This window comes from Gopherus flavomarginatus, chromosome 1 (genome assembly GCF_025201925.1).
Source record: "Gopherus flavomarginatus isolate rGopFla2 chromosome 1, rGopFla2.mat.asm, whole genome shotgun sequence".
In the NCBI taxonomy this organism is placed as follows: Eukaryota; Metazoa; Chordata; order Testudines; family Testudinidae; genus Gopherus; species Gopherus flavomarginatus.
The window spans coordinates 133856757-133882767 of record NC_066617.1 but is presented as its reverse complement, the minus strand read 5'-3'; the positions used below and the strand labels follow the sequence as shown (position 1 = coordinate 133882767).

General features: G+C 42.7%; 1 protein-coding gene across 2 annotated transcripts in view; it reads right to left on the bottom strand.

The window, feature by feature from the left end:
- FBLN1 (fibulin 1) overlaps positions 1-26011 on the bottom strand; it is a 110347-nt gene that overhangs the window by 45220 nt on the left and 39116 nt on the right. For both annotated transcript variants that reach the window (XM_050965359.1, XM_050965349.1), the window contains exons 6-14: positions 25092-25193; positions 24383-24520; positions 23006-23143; positions 19922-20065; positions 15213-15341; positions 14532-14657; positions 13726-13845; positions 12681-12812; positions 10829-10952 (exon numbers count right to left, since the gene is read on the bottom strand). In XM_050965359.1, the coding sequence (XP_050821316.1) occupies positions 10829-10952; positions 12681-12812; positions 13726-13845; positions 14532-14657; positions 15213-15341; positions 19922-20065; positions 23006-23143; positions 24383-24520; positions 25092-25193 (1153 nt within the window). The remainder of the gene's footprint in view (positions 1-10828; positions 10953-12680; positions 12813-13725; positions 13846-14531; positions 14658-15212; positions 15342-19921; positions 20066-23005; positions 23144-24382; positions 24521-25091; positions 25194-26011) is intronic.

The window sequence follows — 26011 nt, the reverse complement described above, 5'->3', positions numbered from 1 at the left end:
GTGGCTTCCCCAGGACCCCGCTGGGGCGGGCTCGCTGTGGGAAGCACACGGAGGGGCAGAGGATGCTGAATGCTCCAAGGAGTTCAGTCACAAATTTAATTAACACTTTTTTTTTTTAATTGAGCATCATCAGCATGGAAGCATGCCCTCTGGAAGGGTGGCTGAAGCCTGAAGGGACATATGAATGTTTAGCATATCTGCCACGTAAATAAATTGCAACGCCGGCTGCAAAGGTGACATGCAAATGCCTGTTCTCACATTCAGGTGATATTGTAAATAAGCAGCAGTCAGCAGTATTTCCCGTAAATGTAAACAAACTTGTTTGTCTTAGTGATTGGCTGAACGAGAAGTAGGACCAAGTGGACTTGTAGGCTCTAAAGCTCTACATTGTTTTATTTTTGAGAGCCGTTATGTAACAAAAAAAAAATCTACATTTGTAAGTTAGTTTCACAATAAAGAGATTGCACTTCAGTACTTGTATGAGGTGAACTGACAAATACTATTTCTTTTATCATTTTTACAGTACAAATATTTGTAATAAAAATAAATATAAAGTGAGCACTGTACACTTTGTATTCTGTGTTGTAATCAAAATCATTATATTCAAAAATGTAGAAAAACTTCCAAAAATATTTAATACATTTCAATTGGTATTCTATTGTTTAACAGTGCAATTAATCGCATTTAGTTTTTTTAATCACAGTCAATTTTTTTGAGTTAATCGTGTGAGTTAACTGCAATTAATTGACAGCCCTAATTTTTAGTAAAAGTCATGGACAGGTCCCAGGCAGTAAAAAAAATTCACGGCCCATGACCTGCCCATGACTTTTACTATATACCCCCGAATAAAACATGGGAGGTGAGGCCTGAGGGAGGGCAGCCCAGGTGCTGTGGGGGAGGCGGCAGGCAGTGCCGTGTGGCCCGGGACCCCTGCTGGTGTGGGGAGGGAAGGAGAGGTTGGTGGGGCTGGCAGGCTTCCCATCTGACTCCATGCCTTCCTCCCCAGCAGCAGCAACAGAGTTTGGGTGTGGGAGGGGGCAGGGGCATGGGATGGGGTGAGGCCAGCTCTGGGTCGCGCTTACCTAGAGGTCTCCCTGGAAGCGGCGACATCCCCCTTGCTCAACTGCTAGGCAGAGGCGTGACCCCCTCTGCCCTGTCCCTTCCAGCCTGTCCCAGTTCTGTCTCTTCTCCACCCATGGCTCCTTGTTCCAGTTCCATGGTTCCTTTCCTGCCCAGTCTCAGTCTCCAGTCTTGAAGGCTTCTCATCTCAGTCCCAATCTCCTCGCCCAGCCAGTACTGGTGTTCCCTTATGAGCTTGCTGTCTGATTTTCACTCTACCCCTCTGCATAACTAGTCCCAGTCTCATTGTTCAGCCAGTCCCGTTCCCCCTCACCCAGTGGCTCCCAGTCCTAGTCTCTCTCTCTGGGTTCCTTATCCTACCTTTGTCTCTTAGCATCACAGGGGCCTGGTCTACACTACGTGTATAAACCAATTTTAGTAGCGTTAAACCGATTTAACCCTGCACCCGTCCACACAACGAGGCCCTTTCTATCGATATAAAGGGCTCTTTAAACCGGTTTCTGTACTCCTCCACGATGAGAGGAGTAGCGCTGAAATCGGTATTGCCATGTCGGATTAGGGTTAGTGTGGCCGCAATTCGACGGTATTGGCTTCCGGGTGGTATCCCACAGTGCACCACTGTGACCGCTCTGGAAAGCGATCTGAATTCGGATGCACTGGCCAGGTAGACAGGAAAAGCCCCGCGAACTTTTGAATTTCATTTCCGGTTTGGCCAGCGTGGAGAGCTCACCAGCACAGGTGACCATGCAGAGCTCATCAGCACAGGTAACTATGCAGTCTCCTGAGAATCGAAAAAGAGCTCCAGCATGGACTGCACTGGAGGTACTGGATCTGATTGCTGTATGGGGAGAGGATTCCATGCTAACAGAACTCCGTTCCAAAAGACAAAATGAAAAAACATTTGAAAAAATTTTCAAGGCCATGATGCAGAGAGGCCACACCAGGGACTCAGTGCAGTGCCGTGTGAAAGTTAAGGAGCTCAGACAAGCCTACCAGAAAACCAAAGAAGCAAACGGACGGTCCGGGGCAGGGCCGAAAACATGCCGCTTCTACGCTGAGCTGTATGCAGTTCTAGGGGGGTCCGCCACCACTACCCCACCCCTGTCCGTGGATTCCGAGGTGGGGGTGGTAATCTCAGCCATGGCTGAGGATTCTGCAGACGGGGAAGATGAGGAGGAGGAAAAGGAAGACGAGCTTGCAGAGAGCACACAACACTCCGTTCTCCCCAACAGCTTTTTCTCACCCAGACGGAATTACCCTCCCAGCCCTCCCAAGCCACTAGCCCAGACAATAAAGCCATGGAAGTGACCTCTGGTGAGTGTACCTTTGTAAATATAAAACATCGTTTAAAAGCAAGCGTTTTTTAATGATTAATTTGCCCTGAGGACTTGGGATGCATTCGCGGCTAGTACAGTTATTGGAAAAGTCTGTTAACATGTCCCTGGAGGATTTCCGCTCCATCCCCAGACATCTACAAGAAGCTCTCCTGGAGGTACTCCAAAAGCCTTTACAGAAGGTTTCTGGGCAGGGCAGCCTTATTCCGTCCTCCATGGTAGGACACTTGACCACACCATGCATGTAGCAAGTAATCTGGTATCATTGCATGACAAAGCCTAGCTGCATATGGCCCCAGTGATTGCTGGCATTCAAGCAACATCCGTTCTTTATCTCGCTGTGTTATCCTCAGGACAGTAATATCGTTCATGGTAACCTGGTCGAAATTCAGGAATTTAATTAAGGGGAAAGAGATGGCCATTCCTACTGGCTGTTTGCCTGTTGCTTAAAAGAAATCCTTCCTTGCAGGTAGCCAAGCGGGGGTGGGGGGGGGGAGAATGGCACTGAGCTGTTTCGTGTTTGGCTAGCAGGGATCTTCCCTGCTACCAGCCACACGGTGTGGGGGGAGGGAGAAGGGGGGTGTTTAGCAGTGATCTTCCATGATACCTGCCACATGGTGGGGGGAGGGGTAAAGCGATCATCCCAGAGAATTGGATGGGTGGGGGGTTTCTGCTGCTGCATGTTAACAGGAAAGAAGCAGCACTGAACGAGATTTGCTTGGTATTTGGGAAAGGAGGGCACTGTGTATATGAAGGCTGCAGAAGCCGAAAGACAATGGCTTACCATGGATGCATGCAAGCTGAATTCTGCTGCCTGGACCTGCGTCTGAGAGATCTCTAACACCAGAGCCGCAGGCACTCAATATTAAGATGCAAAATGCGACCTTGTAGTGAAATCACATGTGCTATGTAAGGTGAATAGTGTTGTTCACTGTGAAAGAGTATAAGCATTGTTCTGTAAAACGTATCTTTTTAAATACTCCTCTCCCTTTTTTCCCTCCCTCATGCAGCTGCAAATTTTTCAAGCCTTCCTACTCCATCCTGAAGGCTATCTCAGATAAGATGGCGGAAAAAAAAGACGCGAGACGAAATGTTCTCGGAAATCATGGAAGTGAGTCGCAATGAAAGAGCTCATCTGAATGAGTGGAAGGACGTGGTATCAAATTACAGGAAAGATGCCAGTGAACGTGAGGACAGGAGGGACCAACGTGAGGATAGGAGGGACGAACGTGAGGAGAGGAGAGACGCTCGAGATGAGAGGTGGCGGCAGGAAGATCAGTGATGGCGGGATGCAACACTGGAGCTGCTATGTGATCAAACTGACATACTCTGACATCTGGTGGAGCTTCAGGAACAGCAGCAGGGTCACAGAGTGCCGCTGCACCCCTGTGTAACCACTCTCCCCCCTCACCATGTTCCATACCCTCCTCACCCAGACGTGTAAGAACGCATGGGGGAAGGTTCCGTGCACCCGCCCACTCCACTCCCCGTGGACAGCCCAACCAAAAGGCTGTCATTACTTTGAAATTTTTTTAGTGGCCTTTTCCTTACCTCCTCTCCTCCTCCCAAACCACACCCGGGCTACTTTGTCAGTTCTCTCCCTTTTTTTATATAATGACTTAATAAAGAATACGTGATTTTTAAATGTTAGTGAATTTATTTGCTTAAGCAAGCTGTAATTGAAGGGGGAGGGTGAGTTGCTTACAGGCAATAAGTCAATCGGGGGGGGGGGTTCATCAAGGGGAAACAAACACAGCAGTCACACCGTAACCTGGCCCGTGATGAAACTCGTTTTCAAAGCTTCTCTGATGCGCACCACTTCCTGGTGTGCTCTTCTAATCGCCCTGGTGTCTGGCTGTGCGTAATCAGCGGCCAGGTGATTTGCCTCAGCCTCCCATCCCTCCATAAAGGTCTCCCCCTTACTCTCACAGAGATTGTGGAGCACACAGCAAGCATCAATAACAATGGGGACACTGGTTTGGGTGAGGTCTGAGCAAGTCAGTAATGTGCGCCAGCGCGCCTTTAAATGGCCAAATGCACATTCTACCACCATCCTGCACTTGCTCAGCCTGTAGTTGAACAGCTCCTGACTACTGTCCAGGCTGCCTGTGTATGGCTTCATGAGCCATGGCATCAAGGGGTAGGCTGGGTCCCCCAGGTTAACTACAGGCATTTCAACACCCCCAACTGTTATTTTCTGGTCTGGGAAGTAATTCCCTTGCTGCAGCTGTTTAAACAGAATAGTGTTCCTGAAGACACGAGCGTCATGAACCCTTCCTGGCCATCCCACATGGATGCTGGTGAAACGTCCCTTATGATCCATCAGTGCTTGCAGCACCATTGAAAAGTACCCCTTGCTGTTTACGTACTGGGTGCTCTGGTGCTCCAGGGCCAAGATAGGAATATGGGTTCCATCTATCGCCCCACCACACAGTTAGGGAATTCCCTTGCAGCAAAGCTATCCACTATGACCTGCACATTTCCCAGAGTCACAACCTTTTGTAGCAGCAGCTTAATGATTGCTTTGGCTACTTGCATCACAGCAGCCCCCACAGTAGATTTGCCCACTCCAAATTGATTCCTGAATGACCGGTAGCTGTCTGACGTTGCAAGCTTCCAGAGGGCTATCGCCACTCACTTCTCAACTCTGAGGGCTGCTGTTATCTTGGTATTCTGGCATTTCAGGGCAGAGGAAAGCAAGTCACAAAGTTCCATGAAAGTGCCCTTACACATACAAAAGTTTTGCAGCCACTGCGAATCGTCCCAAACCTGCAAAACTATGCAGTCCCACCAGTCTGTGCTTGTTTCCTGGGCCCAAAATCGGCGTTCAATGGCTAGAACCTGCCCCATTACCAGCAGGATCTCCAAAGCGCAGGGGCCCGCGGTTTGAGAGAATTCTGTGTCCATGTCCTCATCACTCTCGTCGCCGTGCTGCCCTAGCCGCCTCCTCCTCGCCTGGCTTTGCAGGTCCTGGTTCAGCATAGACTGCACGAGAATGTGCGAGGTGTTTACAACGTCCACGATTGCGGTCTTGATCTGAGCAGGGTCCATGCTTGCTATGCTATGGTGTTTGCACAATTCACCCAGGAAAAAAGGCGTGAAACGGTTGTCTGCTGCTTTCATGGAGGGAGGGGGAGGCTGTACCCAGAACCACCTGCGACAAATGTTTTTTGCCCCATCAGGCACTGGGATCTCAACCCAGAATTCCAAGGGGCGCAGGAGACTGCGGGAACTATGGGATAGCTACGGGATAGCTACCCACAGTGCAACGCTCTGGAAATCGACGCTAGCCTCAGCACATGGATGCACACCGCCCAATTAATGTGCTTAGTGTGGCTGCGTGCACTTGACTTTATACAATCTGTTTTACAAAACCGGTTTATGTAAAATAGGAATAATCCCGTAGTGTAGACGTACCCTGGGAAAGAACTAGGACTGGTTGCCCAATCCTGTAAACTCCTCAGCTGATCCCAGAGTGCCCCTGCCTACAGCCAACTAGCTCCCAGTCCCACTCCTCCCCCACCCCCTCTATTTCCCTCACCAGCTTCCACTCCCAGTCTACACTCAATCTCCCCCAGTTTTCTTGCCTAACCAGTTCCAATCTCCTCCCCTGAGCTCCTTGTCCCAGCCTCCCCTATTCCGCTCCCAGTCCACCCCTCACCCAGTCAGGTACAGTTTCTCTCCCTACACCCCTCCAGACTCCTCATCCCAATCTGCTCTTTTGCCACTCCCTCAATGAAGCTTTTTCTCCCATCTGCATTAGAATCAGATGGCTTCTCCAAGCCACCTTGGCATGAGAGGGGGGGTGGGGGAGAGGGCATTAAGAGCACAACAGATACAGGCTCCTTGCCCTCAGTTCAAGTCCCACATTACCCGGAGCAGCTGGGAATAGCCATTACAGGGTAAGACCCTCTGAGCCTCCAGCTGTAGCCTTGGGATAGAGCATGCTTAGGCCATCTGTAGGGATAGCGCAAGCAGAGTCTGCTCAGCACTAACTGCTGTGAGGGGACAGAGCATGCTCAGTGAGGAGGGAATCTTCAGAGATTTTAGCTGCTAAAAATCAAAGACATCACTGCTGAGCATGTGCGAACAGCAGGTTTTCAAAGGCTTATAACTTGGCCAAATTTGGATGGATTCTCATGGGGATAGTAAAAGACACATCCCTGACACATTTCAAGTCCCTGCTCCAAAGCGTGGCAGTGCTAGAGCTGTTCAAAGAAATGGTCAGACTTTTTTTTAACATGGTCAAAACAATGATTTCCTCCCCCTCTCCTTATTCTTGGAAACAGCTGAACCATTTTGACTGAAATTGTCTCACACTGAAGGTTTTGGAAAGATGTTTGGCATGGAAAATTTCAGCCCAAAGAGTTAAAGCTTGACCAAGTTATAAGCATCTGAAAAAAGAGTCTGATAATGGGAAATGATGGGTAACTTTTAATAATAAAATAAAATAATAATAAATATATAATATATATCTAGTCCTAGCCTGATTTAGCATACACTTCTGATAAACAGCCATAACAATTTCTTTCCTTTGGCTTTGCGATTACCAATGTTTGAATTAATTGTCACAGAGACCCTATATGCTATGCAATTCAGAAACAAAAAGTTTGTTAAGGGAAAGTCATTAAGTTTACTCTTAGTATGAAGTACGCAAGCAAAAGCAATATCAAGATCATGGGCTGTTCAGAAAGAGGAGTCAGTAAGAGTGAAATGTGCGCTGGAGCGAGAACACGTTCACATGCTTCTCATAATTGACAGCCCATAAATGAGTGTGCCAGGAAGTGTGCAAGGAACATCTCTTTCCTTGTACAACCCATTCCAGGGCCTGTTCCATTTGCAGACCCCAAAGCATCACTCCAAATGAGATTTAGAGATTTCAAATAAACTTCCTGCCATTCCACCCTATGTGCTGTTGTGTGGTGTCCTGTGTTTCTCTTGGTAGTAAGATATAAACACTTCAGGGCAGGAAACAGGTCTTAATCTGTGCTTGTGAAGCACTGAATAATTTTAGGGAATTACGTAATTTAGGTTTAATAACAAACAACAATGAGCACTACCACCACTGTATAGCCCCGTTCCAGAACTCAGGCCCGAAAGCTATTAGCTAGGGACTTTTTGGACCACTAACTCTTTATGCTGGTTACTGGCTAACTGATATCCCAATTCCATGTCAGGATACACTGGAATCTCTCTCCATGAGTCCATCTGAGGTGAGCAAAACAACAGACTCGCTGCCTCAGAAAGGGATCAGCCATAGAGAGGCTATTCTGACCTACTACTGCCACTGAAAAAAGGGTGTGTTTTCCCCTACAGCTTGGATACTAAGAGGTTTGCTGGTTGCCACAGGTGAGCAAACATGGAGACTATTTAATAGGGACTGAGTCTGTAAGTCACAAATTGCTGTGTGCTTTATTGCATGCATAGGCATAAAGAGAAGAAAGCAAATGAGTTAAACTGGAAAAGATGGGAATCAATATGAAAATTGAAAGGTGGATAAGGAACTGGTTAAAGGGGAGACTCCAACGGGTCATACTGAAGGGTGAACTGTCAGGCTGGAAGGAGGTTACTAGTGGAGTTCCTCAAGGATCGGTTTTGGGACCAACCTTATTTAACCTTTTTATTACTGACCTTGGCACAAAAAGTGGGAATGTGCGAATAAAGTTTGCGGATGACACAAAGCTGGGAGTATTGCTAACACAGAGAAGGACCGGGATATCATACAGGAAGATCTGGATGACCTTGTAAACTGGAGTAATAGTACTAGGATTAAATTTAATAGTGAAAAGTGCAAGGTCATGCACTTAGAGATTAATAATAAGAATTTTAGATATACATTGGGGACACATCAGTTGGAAGCAACAGAGGAGGAGAAGGAACTTGGAGTATTGGTTGATCACAGGATGACTATGAGCCGCCAATGTGATATGGCCGTTAAAAAAGCTAATGCGGTTTTAGGATGCATCAGGTGAGGTATTTCCAGCAAAAGATAAGGAGGTGTTAGTACCGTTACATAAGGCACTGGTGAGACCTCATCTGGAATACTGTGTGCAGTTTTGGTCTCCCATGTTTAAGGATGAATTCAAACTGGAACAGGTTCAGAGAAGGGCTACTAGGATGATCCAAGGAATAGAAAACCTGCCTTATGAAAGGAGACTCAAAGAGCTTGGCTTGTTTAGCCTAGCCAAAAGAAGGCCGAGGGGGGATATGCTTGCTCTTTATAAATATATCAGAGGGATTAATATTAGGGAGGGAGAGGAATTATTTAAGCTTAGTACCAATGTAGACACAAGAACAAATGGGTATAAACTGGACACTAGGAAGTTTAGACTTGAAATTAGATGAAGGTTTCTAACCATTAGAGGAGTGAAGTTCTGGAACAGCCTTCCAAGGGGAGTAGTGCGGGCAAAAGACATATCTGGCTTTAAGACTAAGCTTGATAAGTTTATGGAAGGAATGGTATGATGGGATAGCTTAATTTTGGCAACTGATCTTTGATTATCAGCAGATAAGTATGCCCAGAGGTCTGTGATGGGATGTTGGATGGGATGGGATCTGAGTTACTGCAGAGAATTCTTTTCTGAGTGCTGGCTGGTGAGTCTTGCCCACATGCTCAGGGTTTAGCTGATCACCATATTTGGGGTCGGGAAGGAATTTTCCTCCGGGACAGATTGGCAGAGGCCCTGGAGGTTTTTCGCCTTCCTCTGCAGCGTGGGGCGTGGGTCACTTGCTGGTGGATTCTCTGCAGCTTGAGGTCTTCAAACCACAATTTGAAGACTTCAATAACTTGGACATAGGTTAGGGGTTTGTTATAGAAGTGGATGTGTAGGGCTTTGTGGCCTGCTTTGTGCAGGAGGTCAGACTAGATGATCATATTGGTCCCTTCTGACTCTAAAGTCTATGAGTCTATGAATCTATGAGTTAGCCAAAAGTCAACAAACTAATAGTGTTTTGGGGAAGGGAAAGACAAATGGAGAAAGACTAAAAGAAGAATGCAATGTGCGTTTGTGTGTTATGTTTATTTTTAAATTAATCTTGACACCTCAAGAATTTTCATAACCATAGAACTTTGCTAAATCATATTAGTAACCTATTACAAACGAGTGCATTTTATAAATTAGGATGTAATTAAACAAACAAAAAAAGAAATAAGGCATCTGTATCACAAAGCATTCTTTCTTCATTTATTTGGCAAGTATTGTTTAATATAATTATTGACATTTCACAAAATACTAGTCACATTTCTGTTGTGTATATTTTATAAATAAATGTTGTAATATGAAACTCCCTCAAGCGCATCCTGGTCATGATAACATTAATACCCACCATGTCATTTATATAGCACTTTGCATCTTTAGACTTTGACGCAAACACTAACAAACTAATCCTCAAATACTCCTATGAAGTAGATAAGTGTTAGCCTCATTCCACAGATGGGACATAGAATATTAAATCTTAGCTGAGACATGGTGTGTGATGGAATCATGTCTTCTCAGTGATTGGGAAGGGAATGACCAGATTTATGACCACTGTGGCATGTCAGCCTCTCTCTCTAGCTGATAGAATAGAAACTTACCTGGGCAGGTGCCCTTGGGAAGGTGTGGAACAACCACATGGCCTTCAGAAGGAACCTCTTGATTGCTGATCTGCCATAAAGCAGATGAGAAGGAGGAGGAGGAAGCCAGAATGAATCTGGCCCTGGAGCAGCCACAAGCTTTGTCTACACTAGAGAAATTTTGCAAAGATTTCTTATCATTAACACCATTACAGCTAGTGTAGATGGGTTGCTAGCTGCCTGTGGCATTTTATACACCATGCTATTTAGATCTTCTCTGAGCAGCACGAAATGAAACAAATACTGGTAGCAGCCAATAGGTCTTCTACACCTGGGCTCCCAATCTTGCCAACAGTGGTGGAGATGAAATGGTGTTAGCAGGGAGGGAAATTTTTGCAGAATTTCCATAGTATAGATAAGGCTTTAGAGAGAGAACTGCAAGGAAAACTAACCTTTCACTGAAATATAAAAGCAGATAAAGGGTTTGACTTAGCCAATCTGAGGGAAGAAAGGAGCTCCTGAGTCCAGTTGTGGGAGTGTTGGAATCCTGCAGCTAAATGTGACCTCCACCATCAGGCTGTCCATCTGAAGCCTATGCTGATAATATCACCTTGTGCATTCAATTTGGTGTCTCTCTCTCCATTTGGTGTTATTTATGACTTAAAGACTTTTAATTCAAGAACCATGAGCCCGTCTCACATGTGGAAGAAAGACCACAATTTTTTGTGTGCCACTGATGGGGTTGGCAGATTGGAGAATTACAAATTTGGGAGGATCCACAATATGCTTAATTGATGGTGGCTTTAGGCCTGGGGAGATCCCCATCAAGCCAGCCTACTAGAAAATTGAATGTACTTACGTATCTCCCGATTTGCGATAATTTTCCGGGCATTCCAGAGAGAGACAGCGAAAACTGCCTTGGATGTTAAAGCAGGTCTCATTGAATAAGCAGTTGTGTGTTTCTGCAACACACTCATTGATATCTGTCAAGTGGGAAAGATAAAAGGGATGAAAACACAAGCTCGTCCTCTGCTTGTAGGCCCCAGTTGATGAAGCTCATATGTTAGCAATACAGGGGAGCAACATGATTTTACTACTGGCTGGAAAAAAACCTCCACAAGTGGGTATTCCTCAGGGGCAGTGGATAAAAGACAGGTGGATTTGTTGAAGGGATGTTGGAACATATGGTTTTCAGACTGTAAAACATGGCAGGACTGTTGGGTTTTTTGTATTTTCTAAAAGCAAAGGGCAGGGTTAATAAATGACAAATTCTGGTCGACAACCAAAATGTAAGATATTTGGAGCCCCAATGGCCCCTCCCACATGCAGACAGTCTTCTACTGAGTGCAAGCATTGTGTCAGCAGGGGCAGGGACAGGGATAGGAACAACAGCACTAGGGCTAGCAATTGCTGCCGGAGGAACAACCCAACAGACTGATGCTGGCCTCAGAGGCCAGATAAGAGAGACTGAAAGAAAAAAAACTCTTGCTCCCCAAAATAAAAACAGCTAGGTAATCAGGGGGTAACAGGGAGACTGCAGGCCTGCAAAGAAATATTCAGCAGCCTGGGTGGGAGGGGAGTGGGTTGGCAGGCCTGTTACCATGCGGAGGTGACAGGTGGTGCTCAGACACTATGATGATGGACACTACAAACATCTGGATAAGTGGAAAAGCTGCTTTGCTTTATTAGATTAAATGTTGAAACAAAATTGTCTGACATTTACCCCTCCTTTGACTCCAGCTCTACGTGTGTGTGCGCTGTAAGTGTACTGACCCACACATTTATCTTAGATTATCATTCTTACTTAATATGGATTCATCACAGCATCTGTAACATGCCAAAAATTTTATACAAGGAAGGTACATCCCTTCCCAAAGAGCTCACGGTTGAAGGCCAGACAGACAAATAGAGCTTAGAGGAAAGGGAAGAACAAATATACAAGTCAGCTTGATTCACTGTAGGCACATGGCAAAAGTTGGTCTTTTAATTTAGAGGAAATTAAATATGGATAGGGTGAGGCCTTGCAGATGAAAGCACTAGGCTGCACCAGGAAGAGGGGAGTGTCAAGTGAACTAAATGCTTTGTTTTGTGCATGGGGACAGTATGTCAGCCAAATGTATTAGTCTTTGGCACTAGAGTAAGTGCAAGCACCAGTCTCTGAAGAAACCATTCACTTTTCCTCCATGGCTAGAATGAACAGATAAGGGGAAACAGGTGAAAGGATTCTGGGTTTATCAACATGAAAATCTGTGCTTTACCTTTGCTCTGGTGCCTATCCGTAAAACTGAACAATATTTGTTGAAAAGATTTAGCTATTTCTCCCACATAGTCCCTAAATGGAAAAATCCTATACATTTTATGGAGCACGATTATATTTTTATTAAATATTTAAACCAACCCATTTAATTCTGTAGCATTAGCTGGGATGTAGTTCTCTACCTAATTTGATGGACTGTTTTAAAAATTCGGTAGAAAGAGTATTCTGTTACATTCTTTGCGGCCTTAGAGTAATTTCTATAGGATCCAATTTAATTATTATAGAACTATTAGTTTTGCCCCTACTGAATTCTAGTGGACATAGGATATCTACTAACTTGCCTGTAAGGCTATACGACAGACACATTTATGTTTCCCACCAATTAAAAATGTAATTAGATTTTTCCACAAGCTAACAAGCAGATTAGATATTCCTGCACAGTTATTGAACATACCTTGGCAGTTTCGTGCATTGGGTGCCAATCTATAACCAGGAGATGGACAGGTGCACTGAAAGCTCCCAGGAACATTACTACATCGGTAAGAACAGATGTGCCCTCCAGTAGGTAAAGCACATTCATCAATGTCTGAAAAAGAAATCCCCATCAATTTTTTTAAACTCCTGTGAAGCTTGACTAGTTTGCAGCAGTTGGACTGCTTTATGATAGCGTTGGGTTCAAGAAGACACTAGCTTGTGACTCAGATTAGTGGGCTGGGACAAAAACCACTGCATAAAGGTAACAAGGGAAGTCTGGGGAAAATCAAAGGCAATATAGAGAACAAGAAGTCAAAAATGTAGTTTTGCTATGTAAAAGATAATTCATAGTGCTTTTCATCCACAAATCTCAAAGCACTTTACAAAGGAGGTAAATATCATTACCCCCAATTTACAGTTGGGGAAACTGAGGCACAGGGACCTGAAGTGATTCGCCTGAGGTCACCCAGCAAGTCAGCTGCAGAACTGGGAATAGAACCCAGTGAAGAGAGTTCCTGTCCAGTGCTCTATCCACTAAGCAACACTTCCTCCCTATGATAAATATTTGGGCAAGACTTATTTATGTATGTTTATAACTTGCCACAAAAAGGGTTGTGAATAAAATGCTAACTAGAATTTTTAGACATTTATTAAATGTTCTCCAGGATTCTCCAGTGATGAAAATGTGCAAACAACTTAGTTCCACAGCTGAAACCCATTTCAATGTGTACAAAAAGCCTCAAACTAAACTTCAGCAAAAACCAAAAACTCTCTCTGACCTTCACATCATGAAAGCCAAGATCTTTCCAAAGGCTTGGTGGACTTGTATGAGAACTCAGGTAGCATTTAATTGCCTATGAAAAGCTATGAGAACCAAAATGATGAAATATTGTTATGTAGCGGCATTAACTTAAGGTAACTTTTTGTTGTAATGTCTCTGTTGTCATGGCAAGAACAAAAAAGGAATGCCCATCTCCCATCTTAAGAGATGCCTTTTTTGCATCCTTTGATTAAGTATTTCTCACCTTCACATGTGATTCCATCTATATCACTAAGTTGATAGCCCCGACGACAATAACATTGATAGGAACCGTACACATTAGCACATTCTTGGCTACATGGGCTGCTCTCACATTCATTTAAGTCTGAAACACAAAAAATTATCTATATTTAGCACTGCAGGTATCTGCCTTTGTGGCTCCCAGCCCTGCAGGATTGGGGCCTACATTTCTAAAAACATTCATATTGACTAATGAGATGTTTTTATTAAATAACAATCACAAAAATATGTATTAGAATTTGTGTCATTGAGCAAGCTGGCAATAAGGGGCAGGAGGAAGCTATGGACCCCAATCCTCTCTGTACTGCCTGTGGTGTGGTGGTGACATAGGAGGCAACCTGCAGTATACTACTACCTCCTAGAAAGTTACTGCCCATCATCATGTACTGTGCCAACACTGGGTGTGTGATCAGCAGCGAGAATCAAACCTACAGCTTGTGGATCTAAAAGCCTGAGCATCTTCTGCCTGAGCTAAAAAGCCCAGGCCTATTAGTTGAAAGGCGGTAGTAGGCTCAAACCTCTATGTGATCCAGTCACTAGAGGAGGACAGAGAGCCACACAGTGGAAGCGCGAGTTACAATTGTATTGTTTAATCACAACACTTGTATTCCACCTTTAAAATGACTACAGTGGACCCATTTCTTACACCAGTTCAATTTAGTCTATGACAAAACAAAGAAATCATCCAAACAAGAATAGTAGTCTTTCTTCATCATTTTCTGCTTGTCTATCTCTCTCTATCTACTCAGCCTACATAAATTGCATCCTTACCTTCGCATGACCTGCCATCAGTGGAAAGTTTGAAGCCCACAGTACAGCTGCAGTAATAGGATCCAGGAGTATTCTCACATTTGTGAGCACAGAGACGACCTGGGTAGCGTCTACATTCATTAACATCTACAATGATAAATATGAATAGAAACTAATGTACAGACTTGCTTTAGAGCAGCAGTCTAACAAATCACCATTTGATCACAGGAGTTTGATGTTCATGCTCTGTATCTAAGTTTTACACTGGTGAGTGAATGAATTCTCAGAATGTTAGTCTGGAAACAGAACTGGTTTTATTTATCATTTCCTCGTGCCTATCTAAATGTGATAAGCAAAAGAAGGCAGTTCTGTGATCTTCTAGAAGAAAGTTTTCACTTTAGGTGCACATCATAAATATCATAAAACCAATTACGCATGCCTTCTCATGATCTTACCTTTTAACATGATTACACTTTAACAACGCAAATGCACTTTTCTTCAAAATGTCAATAGCTCTTTAATACATTTTTGTACTTCTACAAATCATGGAATAATCTAATGCATTTTCAGATGAAAGAGTTTGTGAACAACTAATAAAATTATCCTTTTAATAAAATGAAATAATAAAATAAAACAAATAAAATGCCACAGTACAATGTTTCAGAAGAGCTTGTATCGTTTGAGTCACTAGGTGGAACTTACCAACACAAGTTCGACTGATAGCCTCAAAATAATAGCCAAGTCTGCAGTCACAGCGGTAACTGCCAGGGGAATTTACACAAACATGTCCATCTCCACATAGCTGGTTAGGTGACGAACACTCATCCACATCTAGAAGGAGAGGGAAATGAATGAAAGGAGGGTCTTAAGGTTAAAGATTAGGAGTGGAGGTAGAGTAATAAGTGCTCTGCTGCCAGCTCTGTCCCACACCCTTTAGTACTCTCTGCCTGCCTCAGTTTACCCATATGTAAAACATGAATAAAATACTTACCTCAGTATTTGAAAAGTGTTTGAGATGGAAGGCACTACTCCATACAGGCATGATCCAGCTCCCATTGAAGTCAACACCAAGGCTCTCCTTGCCGTCAATGAGAGCTGGAGCAGGACCTACAAGTGCAAATTATTATTACAGAACAATTATCCCTTGGATCCCATGTTATATGTGGTGTAGGGAACAGGGGCCAGATTTGAGTTTGGGCCAGCATAACTGTATTTGATCAAATGCTAAGCTAAAGCATCTTTGATTTAGGTGACAAGGCACTGATGTATGTCATGCACTTACCCTGGGCTTGTCCCCCACCTCCTTACCCCTGAGTCACTTTTCCCTTGTCATGCTTACAAACTGTCACAAGGAATGAGTGGAGATGCACAAGTGTGACTGATGATGATGATGAACCATTAATTATATTTAGCAAGTGAGAATGGACCCTATTCTGTTAGACAGAAGTCTATTGCCAACTCCTTCCCAGATGTCCTGCTTACAAAGAGGATACCTGATTGTTGTCATGAATGGATTTTGCAAGAAAATGTCTGTCTCAAACTGGAATTTTCTACTATGACCTCAGTTCAAGATTCCAAATTATTGATCCACAATGAGCTATAGCCAACATGCTGGAATCTCTAATTGGACAAGGATGGTCCCTGAGGCAGAGTAAGGGGATACTGAACCAAACAAAAGTATAACAATGCAGAAGGAAAAGGGGGCCTTTCTTGCACCAACAACACCTGAAATTGTAGCAAGCTCTCTTCTTTGGACCAGCCTCCAGAAAAGGAGAAGTAGAAGACTCCAAGCCTGTAGTCTACCACTCAGGGTTTGTCTTCACTACTGGGGTAAGTCAACCTAAATTACACTAATCCGCCTATGGGAATAATGTAGCTGGAGTCGACAAAGCTTAGGTCAATTTACCCCAGTGTCTTTACTGTGCTTCGTCAATGGGAGACGCTCCCCAGTTGAGTTACCTTACTCTCCTTGGGTAACTGGAGTATTATAATCGACCGGAGAGTGCTCTGCCATCGATTTAGCAGGTCTTCACTAGACTCACTAAAGCGACACCCACTGCATCGATTGCAGCAGCGTCCCCGGTAGTGAAGACAAGCCCGAAGAGAAAAAAAGAGACTGACCACCTCCTTGCAGATGAAAAAAAGCTCAAGTTATCTGCGACACCACTAATTCTCAGTTAAGAATAGTCATGTGAATTAGACACTAAAAAAAGGTGAGAGAGTGCTTTTTTATAGAATTCAGAGACATTTGAATTCTCCAACATTCCATTACAGAGAGAGAGAGAGAGAGAGAGAGAGAAAGCGTGACATCACTAACCTTTTCCCTAGGTAGACCTTAAAAAATTCTGCAAGCATGTTATCTAATTACGAATATTATTTTGGATTAAAAGCATGTTATTTCAAAACTCCTAAGTGCCTGATTTAAGAATCACTTCCGCATTTGTGTAGGAGGGTCAGAATGATGCAGAAATTGCAGTCACGTGGGAAGGGAAATAAGCTAAGTAAACAGAGTATAACCTAGGGTGTATATGCAGAGAAACTTAAGGCAGAACACCAAAGTAGGAAACTAATAAGAAATCATTCTAAGAGTTATACTTCCGTAAAACAAAGGCAAAAGTCAACTTCTGCTTTTAGTAGATTCTTAGTGCAATTGATTATATTAAAAGAAAGGTGTTCTTCCTTAACTTTCCTGTGAAGCACTGAAGTAATTCTTGTATTAACCTTATAAATCTATGTAATTACTGTGATTCAGGGACTTCTTGGTGCCAATTGGCAGAGGGCACAGGGATCCCCTGAGTCAGATATAGGCATAAATAGTTCACCAAAGGGTGGCATGTGAGGTATCTACCAAGAGCCAGTAGCCCACAGTCATCATAATTGTTGCACAATGTATGTAGAGATAATATTTAAGGAGTTATGTAACTATACTAAAAAATATGTTCTTAAGGTCTTGGTGTTTAAGTGAATCCCCAGAAGGTGACATACTTTGCAAATGCTCCTTTCGGGTAGGAGGCAGCAGACTCTTATCTACCCATCTAGTCATTTGTGTATTGTATGAGGCCTATTTGCATACTGAGCCATGGGCAAAAGTAGCGACTGAAGTCTATAAAAGAAGAAATTCACAAGATGAAGCAAACAGCCGAGGGCATCCTATTTATGAATAAGAACAAAAGATGGGGCTGATATATCCTGCGAGGCAAAGAAACACATTGGATCCTTCACCTAGGAGGCACGCTGACAGCACGGCTGTCTCATGAAAGGAGATTCACAGTCAATCTCACTGTGATGAACTCCAAAGATTTTGGATAAGCGACATTCTACAAGGCATGAGAGTGCCTCATTAATTAAGTCTAACTCCTAGAATGGGTGTTCTGATCTTATTTTATATACAACCATTTGTTTCTAACATTTCTACTCACTATCACTTGAATCTCTGAGCTTTGTTAAATAAACTTAGACTTGATTTCACCGTGAACATATCTAACTGCTGTGCATCAAGCAAGGTGGTGAGCTGAGGTGTAGCTGGTAAGCTGGCATGCGCTGTTCCTCTGGAGCACTGAATACTGCAAGTGTCCCGTGAACCAAGGGCTGGACAGGCCAGGGAGATGCTCAGAGGGCTCAAGAATTGGAGTGCATCTATCACTAGCCTGTAGGACCTGCAGCACTTAGAGAGAAGGACTTGTGTTGCCCATGGCCAATGGAATTGGGGAGTTGACCCTCAGCCGGCACAGACAAGGGCAGGTGCCAGCAAGGTGTCTGACAAGCCTGAGAAGTCAGGTAATTTAAACCATTGATCAAATTTCAGTTGTAACTTTAATTTGATCATTGCACTGTATTTTATATGACTAGCTTTAGGGAAATCAGAAGTAAATTAATTAGTGACATATTTGCTAAGCTTCATATGAGTTTGCTTTTTATTTTAATAAATCCATAAAAACTAGATTGGGTCCTCTCTCAAAAATTCAATGTAGGAAAACAACCTATTTAGCAGTAAATACATTGAGTAGTTCCTGGACTTCAATTCCTGAATTTCAATTATTTGATTACCACTATGGTGAGTCTCAAAAGAAAAAGCGAAGCTGACACTATTTAAGAACTGTGCAAAGTAATTTTTATATAGCACTGTAGATATACATTGAGGCAGATCCTCAACTGGTATAAAATGGTCACAGCTTCACTGAAGTCAATGGAGCTGTGACAATTTATAATCAGTGTTAGGATATAGATATTCAGGCCTGTCTGCAAAGCCCTATACTTTAAGACACTAGGTGTATTCTTACCACTTAGCTAGTTATAGAGGTATTAAAGAAAGAATAAAAAATCACTGTCTGTGTAGTGGCCTTCTCTGTGACCATCTGAGGCCTGGTTCTTTAGCAGCCACAAACTGGGAAATGTATGGTCATGTTCTCACATTCCAAACTAGTCATATTAAAATAAGGCAATCTGGGACTGTGAGGAAGGTGATTCGATCTATCACCTCCAGAGAAAGGGAAGAGCCTAGAAGATGTAAAAGGAAACTTAGTCTGATCGCATCCTGTCTGGCAAGAACTCACTTATCAATAGACACAGCTGGAGAACCCTTATGTCTGTATAGATGTAGTTGTGAAATCCTTACTTCTGTATTGTTTTGTATGTTTATTTGCATGGTCTCTGTCTGGTTCTGTGATTGTTTCTGTCTGCTGTATAATTAATTTTGCTAGGTGTAAACTAATAAAGGTGGTGGGATATAATTGGTTAGCTAATCATGTTACAATACGTTAGGATTGGTTAGGTAAATTTTAGCAGAATGATTGATTAAGGCATAGCTGAAAATATTACTATATAAATTAGGGGCAAACAGGAAGTAAGTTGGGATTCAAAAAATAAGGAAAAGGAACTTGAATTTAAGCTTGCTGGAAGTTCACACCAACAAACATCGAATTGTTTGCACCTTCGGACTTTGGGTATTGTTGCTCTCTGTTCATGTGAGAAGGACCAGAGAAGGGTGAGAGTGAAGGAATAAGCTCTCCAACAATCAGCTTAAGATTTTAAGACCTTTTATGATGATTTATGTTGGACATAAGTGGGTCACAGGCCTTTTGCTGGTCTTCTGCACCGGAGTGAATATCACCCTTGCTACACTGTTTCACTATATTAATACAAGTAGCAGACAATGCTATTCTGCATGGTCATTATCACACAAACCTCACAGAATGTGGAGGTTCAGGAGTGATTTGAAGGAGGAGAGAGAGGGGTTGTTTGCAATCCGTCACTTGTAAGAGGGAGCAAGAAAAGAGAGCCAAGAGTAGGCTTTGGAAGTAGTTATGAGAATGGCTTTGGTTGAGTGCAGGGAACAGACAGGTTAAGTGAAAAAGTAGATGTACGTACATTATGTGTTCATTTAACAGTTTTACTCCATTTCTGCTACTCACCTACACATCTTGTTCCTTCTTCATTGAGATGATAACCTCGTCCACAGTTTGGTACATTTCTTTGGCAGGTATAAGAGCCATCTGTGTTAATACACATCTGTCCAACTGGGCATGGCATGTTAATGCTTAGGCACTCGTTGATATCTACAATGACATACAAACTCAATTAGAGAAAATCGTCCTCAATTTACAGACATTTTAAGGTACAATACTGTCCTTACACCCTTAATAGCTTGGGAACCAGCCCTTGAGAGCAGACACATATTTGCACAAGTTAGTACATCAAAGGGGGAGATTTGCAAAGGCATAAAGGACAGGTAATGCCCAAGCAACACTGAAAGTCAATGGGAGTTGGGTGCATAACTCCTACTTGTGCTTTGGAAATCTCCCCAAAATGCAGAAAATAAAAACATGAGCAAAGATGTAACAGACCACTAATGCACAGAGACTGAAGAGTAGAAGTGCTTATTTGCAAACTAATCATCTCTCCGTCATCCATGGAATGCCTTACTATTCTCCACAAATGGGGATTTGCTCACTTTGTGACTGTATGATATAGGCTCCTTCCTGTTATAAAAATGTTATAAACTTAAAAGACCCTTAAAATGTAATGACAAGAGACCAAAGCACCTCAGACTGACATATCAGCTAAGCAGAGTAAGGACTTGCCAAGTATTTAAAGAGGAAATCTCCAAGGGAAGCCCAGCACACAGTGATGGTTCATTCAATGGCTGAAGTTATAATTTCACTAGTAGTCTAGGAATCATTGCTCCAGCATGTTGGTACAGGGGGAAGTGTGCTGTGAGAACAGGGAAAAAGTATGAAGACCTGACAACATGTGGGCATAGCACTTTCTGTAAGTGTACAACATCCTAGCCAAATTCCAATTCAGTTTAGATAATTGCTTGCCTAAAATTCCCCCTGTAGTTTCAGGTGAACACTTTCTTCACTCTGTATCCTACATTCTTATGCAGTGTTATGGTTTTATGGTTTACTGTCAAAGAGCTGAAGTCTTCAATCCCAGAGTTAGTGTGGAATAGAACAGAGTATCCACCTGGCTTAGGGCTGGATGACTCTGGATAGCCAGGGCAGGAGTGGTATTGGTGAATCTGTACCAGAGTACGCTTTACTGCCCCTCTCTGTAGCACATGCTGCTGAGCCATGCCCCCACCTACCAGACCTCATTCCCTTGGGCACACAGAGCACCAGCAGACACTTCAGCCAGCTCTGAAGACTGCGAGGAGAGTGTTCTACTGTGAAGCTGTGGGTTGGAAAGGTAGGAAAGTTCCTGTTCTATCCTGCTCAACACAACACAGGGCAGCATCTGATGCACAGTTTGTGCAACCGGCATGTTAAGTGTCTGGGAAATTCTTCTGGATGGCACTATAAGGGCCAGATTCACTGCTGATGTAAACTGGTGTAGTACCACTGAAGCCAACAGATGCACACCGATTTACACCAGCTGATAATCTGTCCTCTATGTCAAAGATTAGTCTTTAAGGGATAAGTAATCCAACAATACAGAATTGGCTTCATTTTATCAAATGTAATTTTACACACAGATAATTTTGTTTTCAGCCTTGTATTTATCAGCAACGGAAGGGAGGTTAAAAGGAAAATGGGAGCTTGATCGCATGCTACCTAATTGGAAAATCCTGTTGCTCAGCAGATTTCATGAGTCCAGAACTGGCTATGCTGCTGAGGGAATTTAAAGTTAAGTTGGGACTTGAAGTGCTACTATCATGAGAAAAGCTGATAGATTTGTAGGACACACCAGACAAATCTATTTAAAGCCTGCTGAAAGCCAATTATTCTGACATATATAGAATTCTAGTTCGTCAGGTTAGATCCTACAAATCCTAGAATGCAAAGTATTAATACCTTTAAACCCAACAGTTTCTATTCTGTCTTTCAAATTAAACTCCACTCCCATTATAATTGGCCCTAATTATCATTCCAACAGGTTGTTACATTCTTTACCTGAGGTGGTAAAAATTCTTTCCTCTGAACTATTAATATATGGGAGCTGACTTGGGAAAGCAAGATCTGCTTTATGTAGCTGAACTAACCAGCAAAAGCAAATTCCATTGCAGAGGATACTCGTACGCTGAAGTAATATCAAGCATTGGACTTTCAGTTCTAAACAACGTTCTCCATGTCCACTGAAGGAAGGACAAGAAGTAATGGTTTAATCTGCAGCAAGGGAGATTTAGGTTATATATTAGGAAAATCTGTCTAACTATAAGGGTAGTTAAGCTCTGGAATAGGCTTCCAAGGGAAGTTGTGGAATCCCCACCACTGGAGGTTTTTTATAACAGGTTGGATAAACACCTTTCCAAAATGGTCTAGTTTTACTTGGTCCCACCTCACTGCAGGGGGATGAACTTGATGACTTCTCAGGATCCCTTCCAGCCCTACATTTCTATGGTTATTTAAAATAATTTGAATAAAAGGGAGAGAAAGTATGTCAAAACGAATTAATATTTTTACAAATCCTGTGTTAGAAGCACATGATAAACAAAAAAGAAAGACTTATGTACTTTTGAATATTTTACACTACATGACTGGGTGTTTAAGTTTCATTGAAAGTCAACAGGTCTTAGATTTCTACTGCCTAAGGCCTGGTCTACATTGGGTGGGGGATCGATCTAAGTTACGCAACTTCAGCTCCGTGAATAGACATACTTAGATCTACTCACTGCGATGTCTTCACTGCAGTGAGTCGACTGCTGCCGCTCCCCCATCGACTCTGCCTGCGCCTCTCAGGGCAGTGGAGTACAGGAGCCGACAGGAGAGCACTCGGGGGTCACTTGATCACATCTAGACCCCCGCTCGATCGATCGCTGCCCGCCAATACGAAAAGTAGTATAGACATACCCTAAGTTTCTTTTGAAAAATCAGACTTAGAATTCTAAATCACTTATGATCAAATCCTACTTTTAATGGGAGCAGGAAGATGATGTAATATATAAAGATGAACATCAGCATTAGGATTGACATGGGAGGCTCAGACCTGACCCTGTGCAGCAGTATCTTGGCCTACGCACAACCCTAAGAATTCCTTTAAGTGACAATATGTCTTACCAATACAGTTGCCTAGTGCATCTTGTATAAACCCATTCATGCACTGTAGCTTGGGTCGGCAACGGAAAGATCCCGGAGTATTCTGACAGATAAAATCGGGGAGGCAGTTATGAATACCACTCTCACATTCGTCAATATCTGGTACATCACAAAAAAAAATAGTTAGCAAGAGTTTTACACAAGTTTTTTTATTACACTTAAGACAGAGTTAGGAAACATAGGCCAAGTTCATCCTGGTGTAACTTCATTCATCATTTCAGTGTAGTTACACTGGAGATTAATTTGGCCTGTTGTCTTTACCGGAATCTCACAGAATTAGGCAGCAGGCTAGTTCTCTTTATTATCTTACTAAACAACCAAATGACTTGCAATAGTTTCACAGGGTCTGAAGCAGTATTTTCTAAGGCCTTGATTCAACAAGGCACTCTAAGCCTATGCTAAATCCCACTGAAGTCAATGAGAGTTAAGAATGTGCTTAAATGCTTTGCTGAATAAAAGCCTAAATCCTGAAGTCCTTAATTTTATTAAATCCTCTCTCAGGTAAACTCATCAGGCTTCATTCTCATTTTACACTAAGGCCCCTCTACATCAGTATGGCTTAACATGAAATGAAGTGTAACTTATGCTCACTTTAAGGCCCCTTTCCACTGTCAGAGTGGTACAGAAGAGTGAGTATAAATGCAAATTTAGATAATTGATTCTAAAAAGATCTTTGCCTATGTAAAAAGAGAGTAAAAACTTCAGGTTTGAGCCTTATATTTGTCATGGGATCAAAATTCTTTGGGGCGATAAAAAATGGCCTAAAACTGCTCTCTCATTTAAGTCAATGGGAGTTTTACCTTTCACTTCAAAGGGAGCCAAGTGATATCAACTGAGCACTTTGGGGGAAAAAACACTAATTTTTTTTTAAAATTAAATTGTATCACCCTCTATCTATCAGGGTTGGAAGAGACTTCAGGAGTCATCTAGTCCAACCCCCTGCTCAAAGCTCAAAGCTCTGGTCCAACCCCCTGCTCTACAATATAATCTTACCCCAAATTTAGGCCCAAGTAGCTGGCCTACATCCTTCAGGGAAGTGAAAATACTGTGCAAAAGACCATCAAGACCATTCTCAGCAGCAGAGAGATGGATCATTTTCCAGTGGAAGCCAAGACAAATTGGGTTTGTGGCTCATTTATATTTCCCTGAAGAAAGCACCTCAGGCTGAAGTGTTAAATGCTCATATTAGACTATACAACACATCTGGTATGGAATTACAATTTACACATGTATTTCCAGAAAACAACAAGACACAATCTTTTATTTAGCATTTTGGGGCATCATAAATGTTGGTAAACATCAGTCTCCTATGTGCCCAGTTTGCAGTCTGGGACATACCTTTGCAATGGTTGTCTTCAGTGAGTTCATAACCAGTCCCACAGCTCGTTTCACGCTGACAGCGGAAGGATCCTACTGTATTGACACAAGTTTGTCCAATCCCACAGTTGTGCATCCCAGTGATACACTCATTAGTATCTAGAAGTAACCAAAGTGGACAGAGAATTAAACAGTAAATACAAAAGACTTGAAATCCTTGGGAAGAGAAAGGGACAAGGGTCAGCCTTGGGGCAACAGAAACTTTGAACATCCACATGAGAGGTGCACTGTGGATTCCATATCCCACAAAAAAAGTAACTGCTCTTTTCTGTTCTCAATTTTTAGCTGCTCACTGTGTTTTCAACTATAAAGATTCAGCATCTCAGGTCTAGGACATACTGTATTTTATATGAATATTCATTTACTATTGCAACTGGAAAGGTATGCTTTTACTGCTATCTTCACTCCCAACACCAAACTTGAGGTTTCTCCTGCCTCCTATCCATCTGCAAACCCTCCACCTGCCCCACTGAACTGGTCTCTTCCCAGCTCCTTACTTCTATTGTCCCCATATTCACACCCTGCCTAACTCAGCCTTTCATTGCCCAATATCTCCTTCCTCTCCCAATATAAGCATGTCCAGGTCACTATCCTGTAAAAAAAATCCACAAAAAGGAAAACACTTTTACCTTTAAGCAACAAACAGAGGCAATCATTTTGTTTCTTTTACCTTCACAGGTGACACCATCAGACAGAAGCTGGTACCCAACAAAGCACGAGCAGACAACACTGGAGCCTGTGTCCCTACACTGCTGTGTACAGGGACCACCTCCTAAAAACAGATGTGATATTTATGAATAAAGTATACAATTTAGTTCATGACACAAAACTGGAAAGATGTCAACTACTTATACATGGGTGGCCAGCAAAATACAGGATGTTTGACTAGTATGCTTGAAGAATACACTAAGAAAAAAATGGAAAATATGGACAGATATTGAAAGAAATATTTACACTTATCAGATTAATTTTATTTTACAAAATTAGCAGAAAGAAACCAGCGTTAAAAAAAAAAAGTCAACCTTAATCAACCAATATCACAAATATATCCTATTCAGAGTTCAGGAGCAAAGCTCAGATACCACTGTGGGTAATAGTTGGCAAAGCATGATTTTTTTTAATATCAACTGCTATCCCATAAGAAAAGCTAGAAGGGTCATAATAGGCAAATCAGACATTTGCCTAATGTAGATACCCTCAAACTGTGAAATGGCCTCCCAGAGAATTGCTGGAAGTTTCATTGCCTGACACATTTGAACTCATCTTTGGAAAAAAGTGATAGAAATGATCCTTAAGAGGCTTTCAAATTTGTTTATAGTGTAGCCCTTAATAGAAAGAGTGTCTAATGGACAACAACTCCCATTTACGATTGGACAGACCAATTCCCCTCCCTCTGGCAAATGAATAACTTCTACTACAGCAATTGCTTACATGGAAAAGTAACATTAGGAAAGTATAACATTAACACCCTTTAATATGATTTATCATCTTGAGTCAAGGAGGAGAGCCAGCTTTTGCTTTGGCAGGATAATGGACCTGATGTCTCAACAGGTGCTTTCTGTTTCTAACACCTGTGGAGTAGAATAGCCA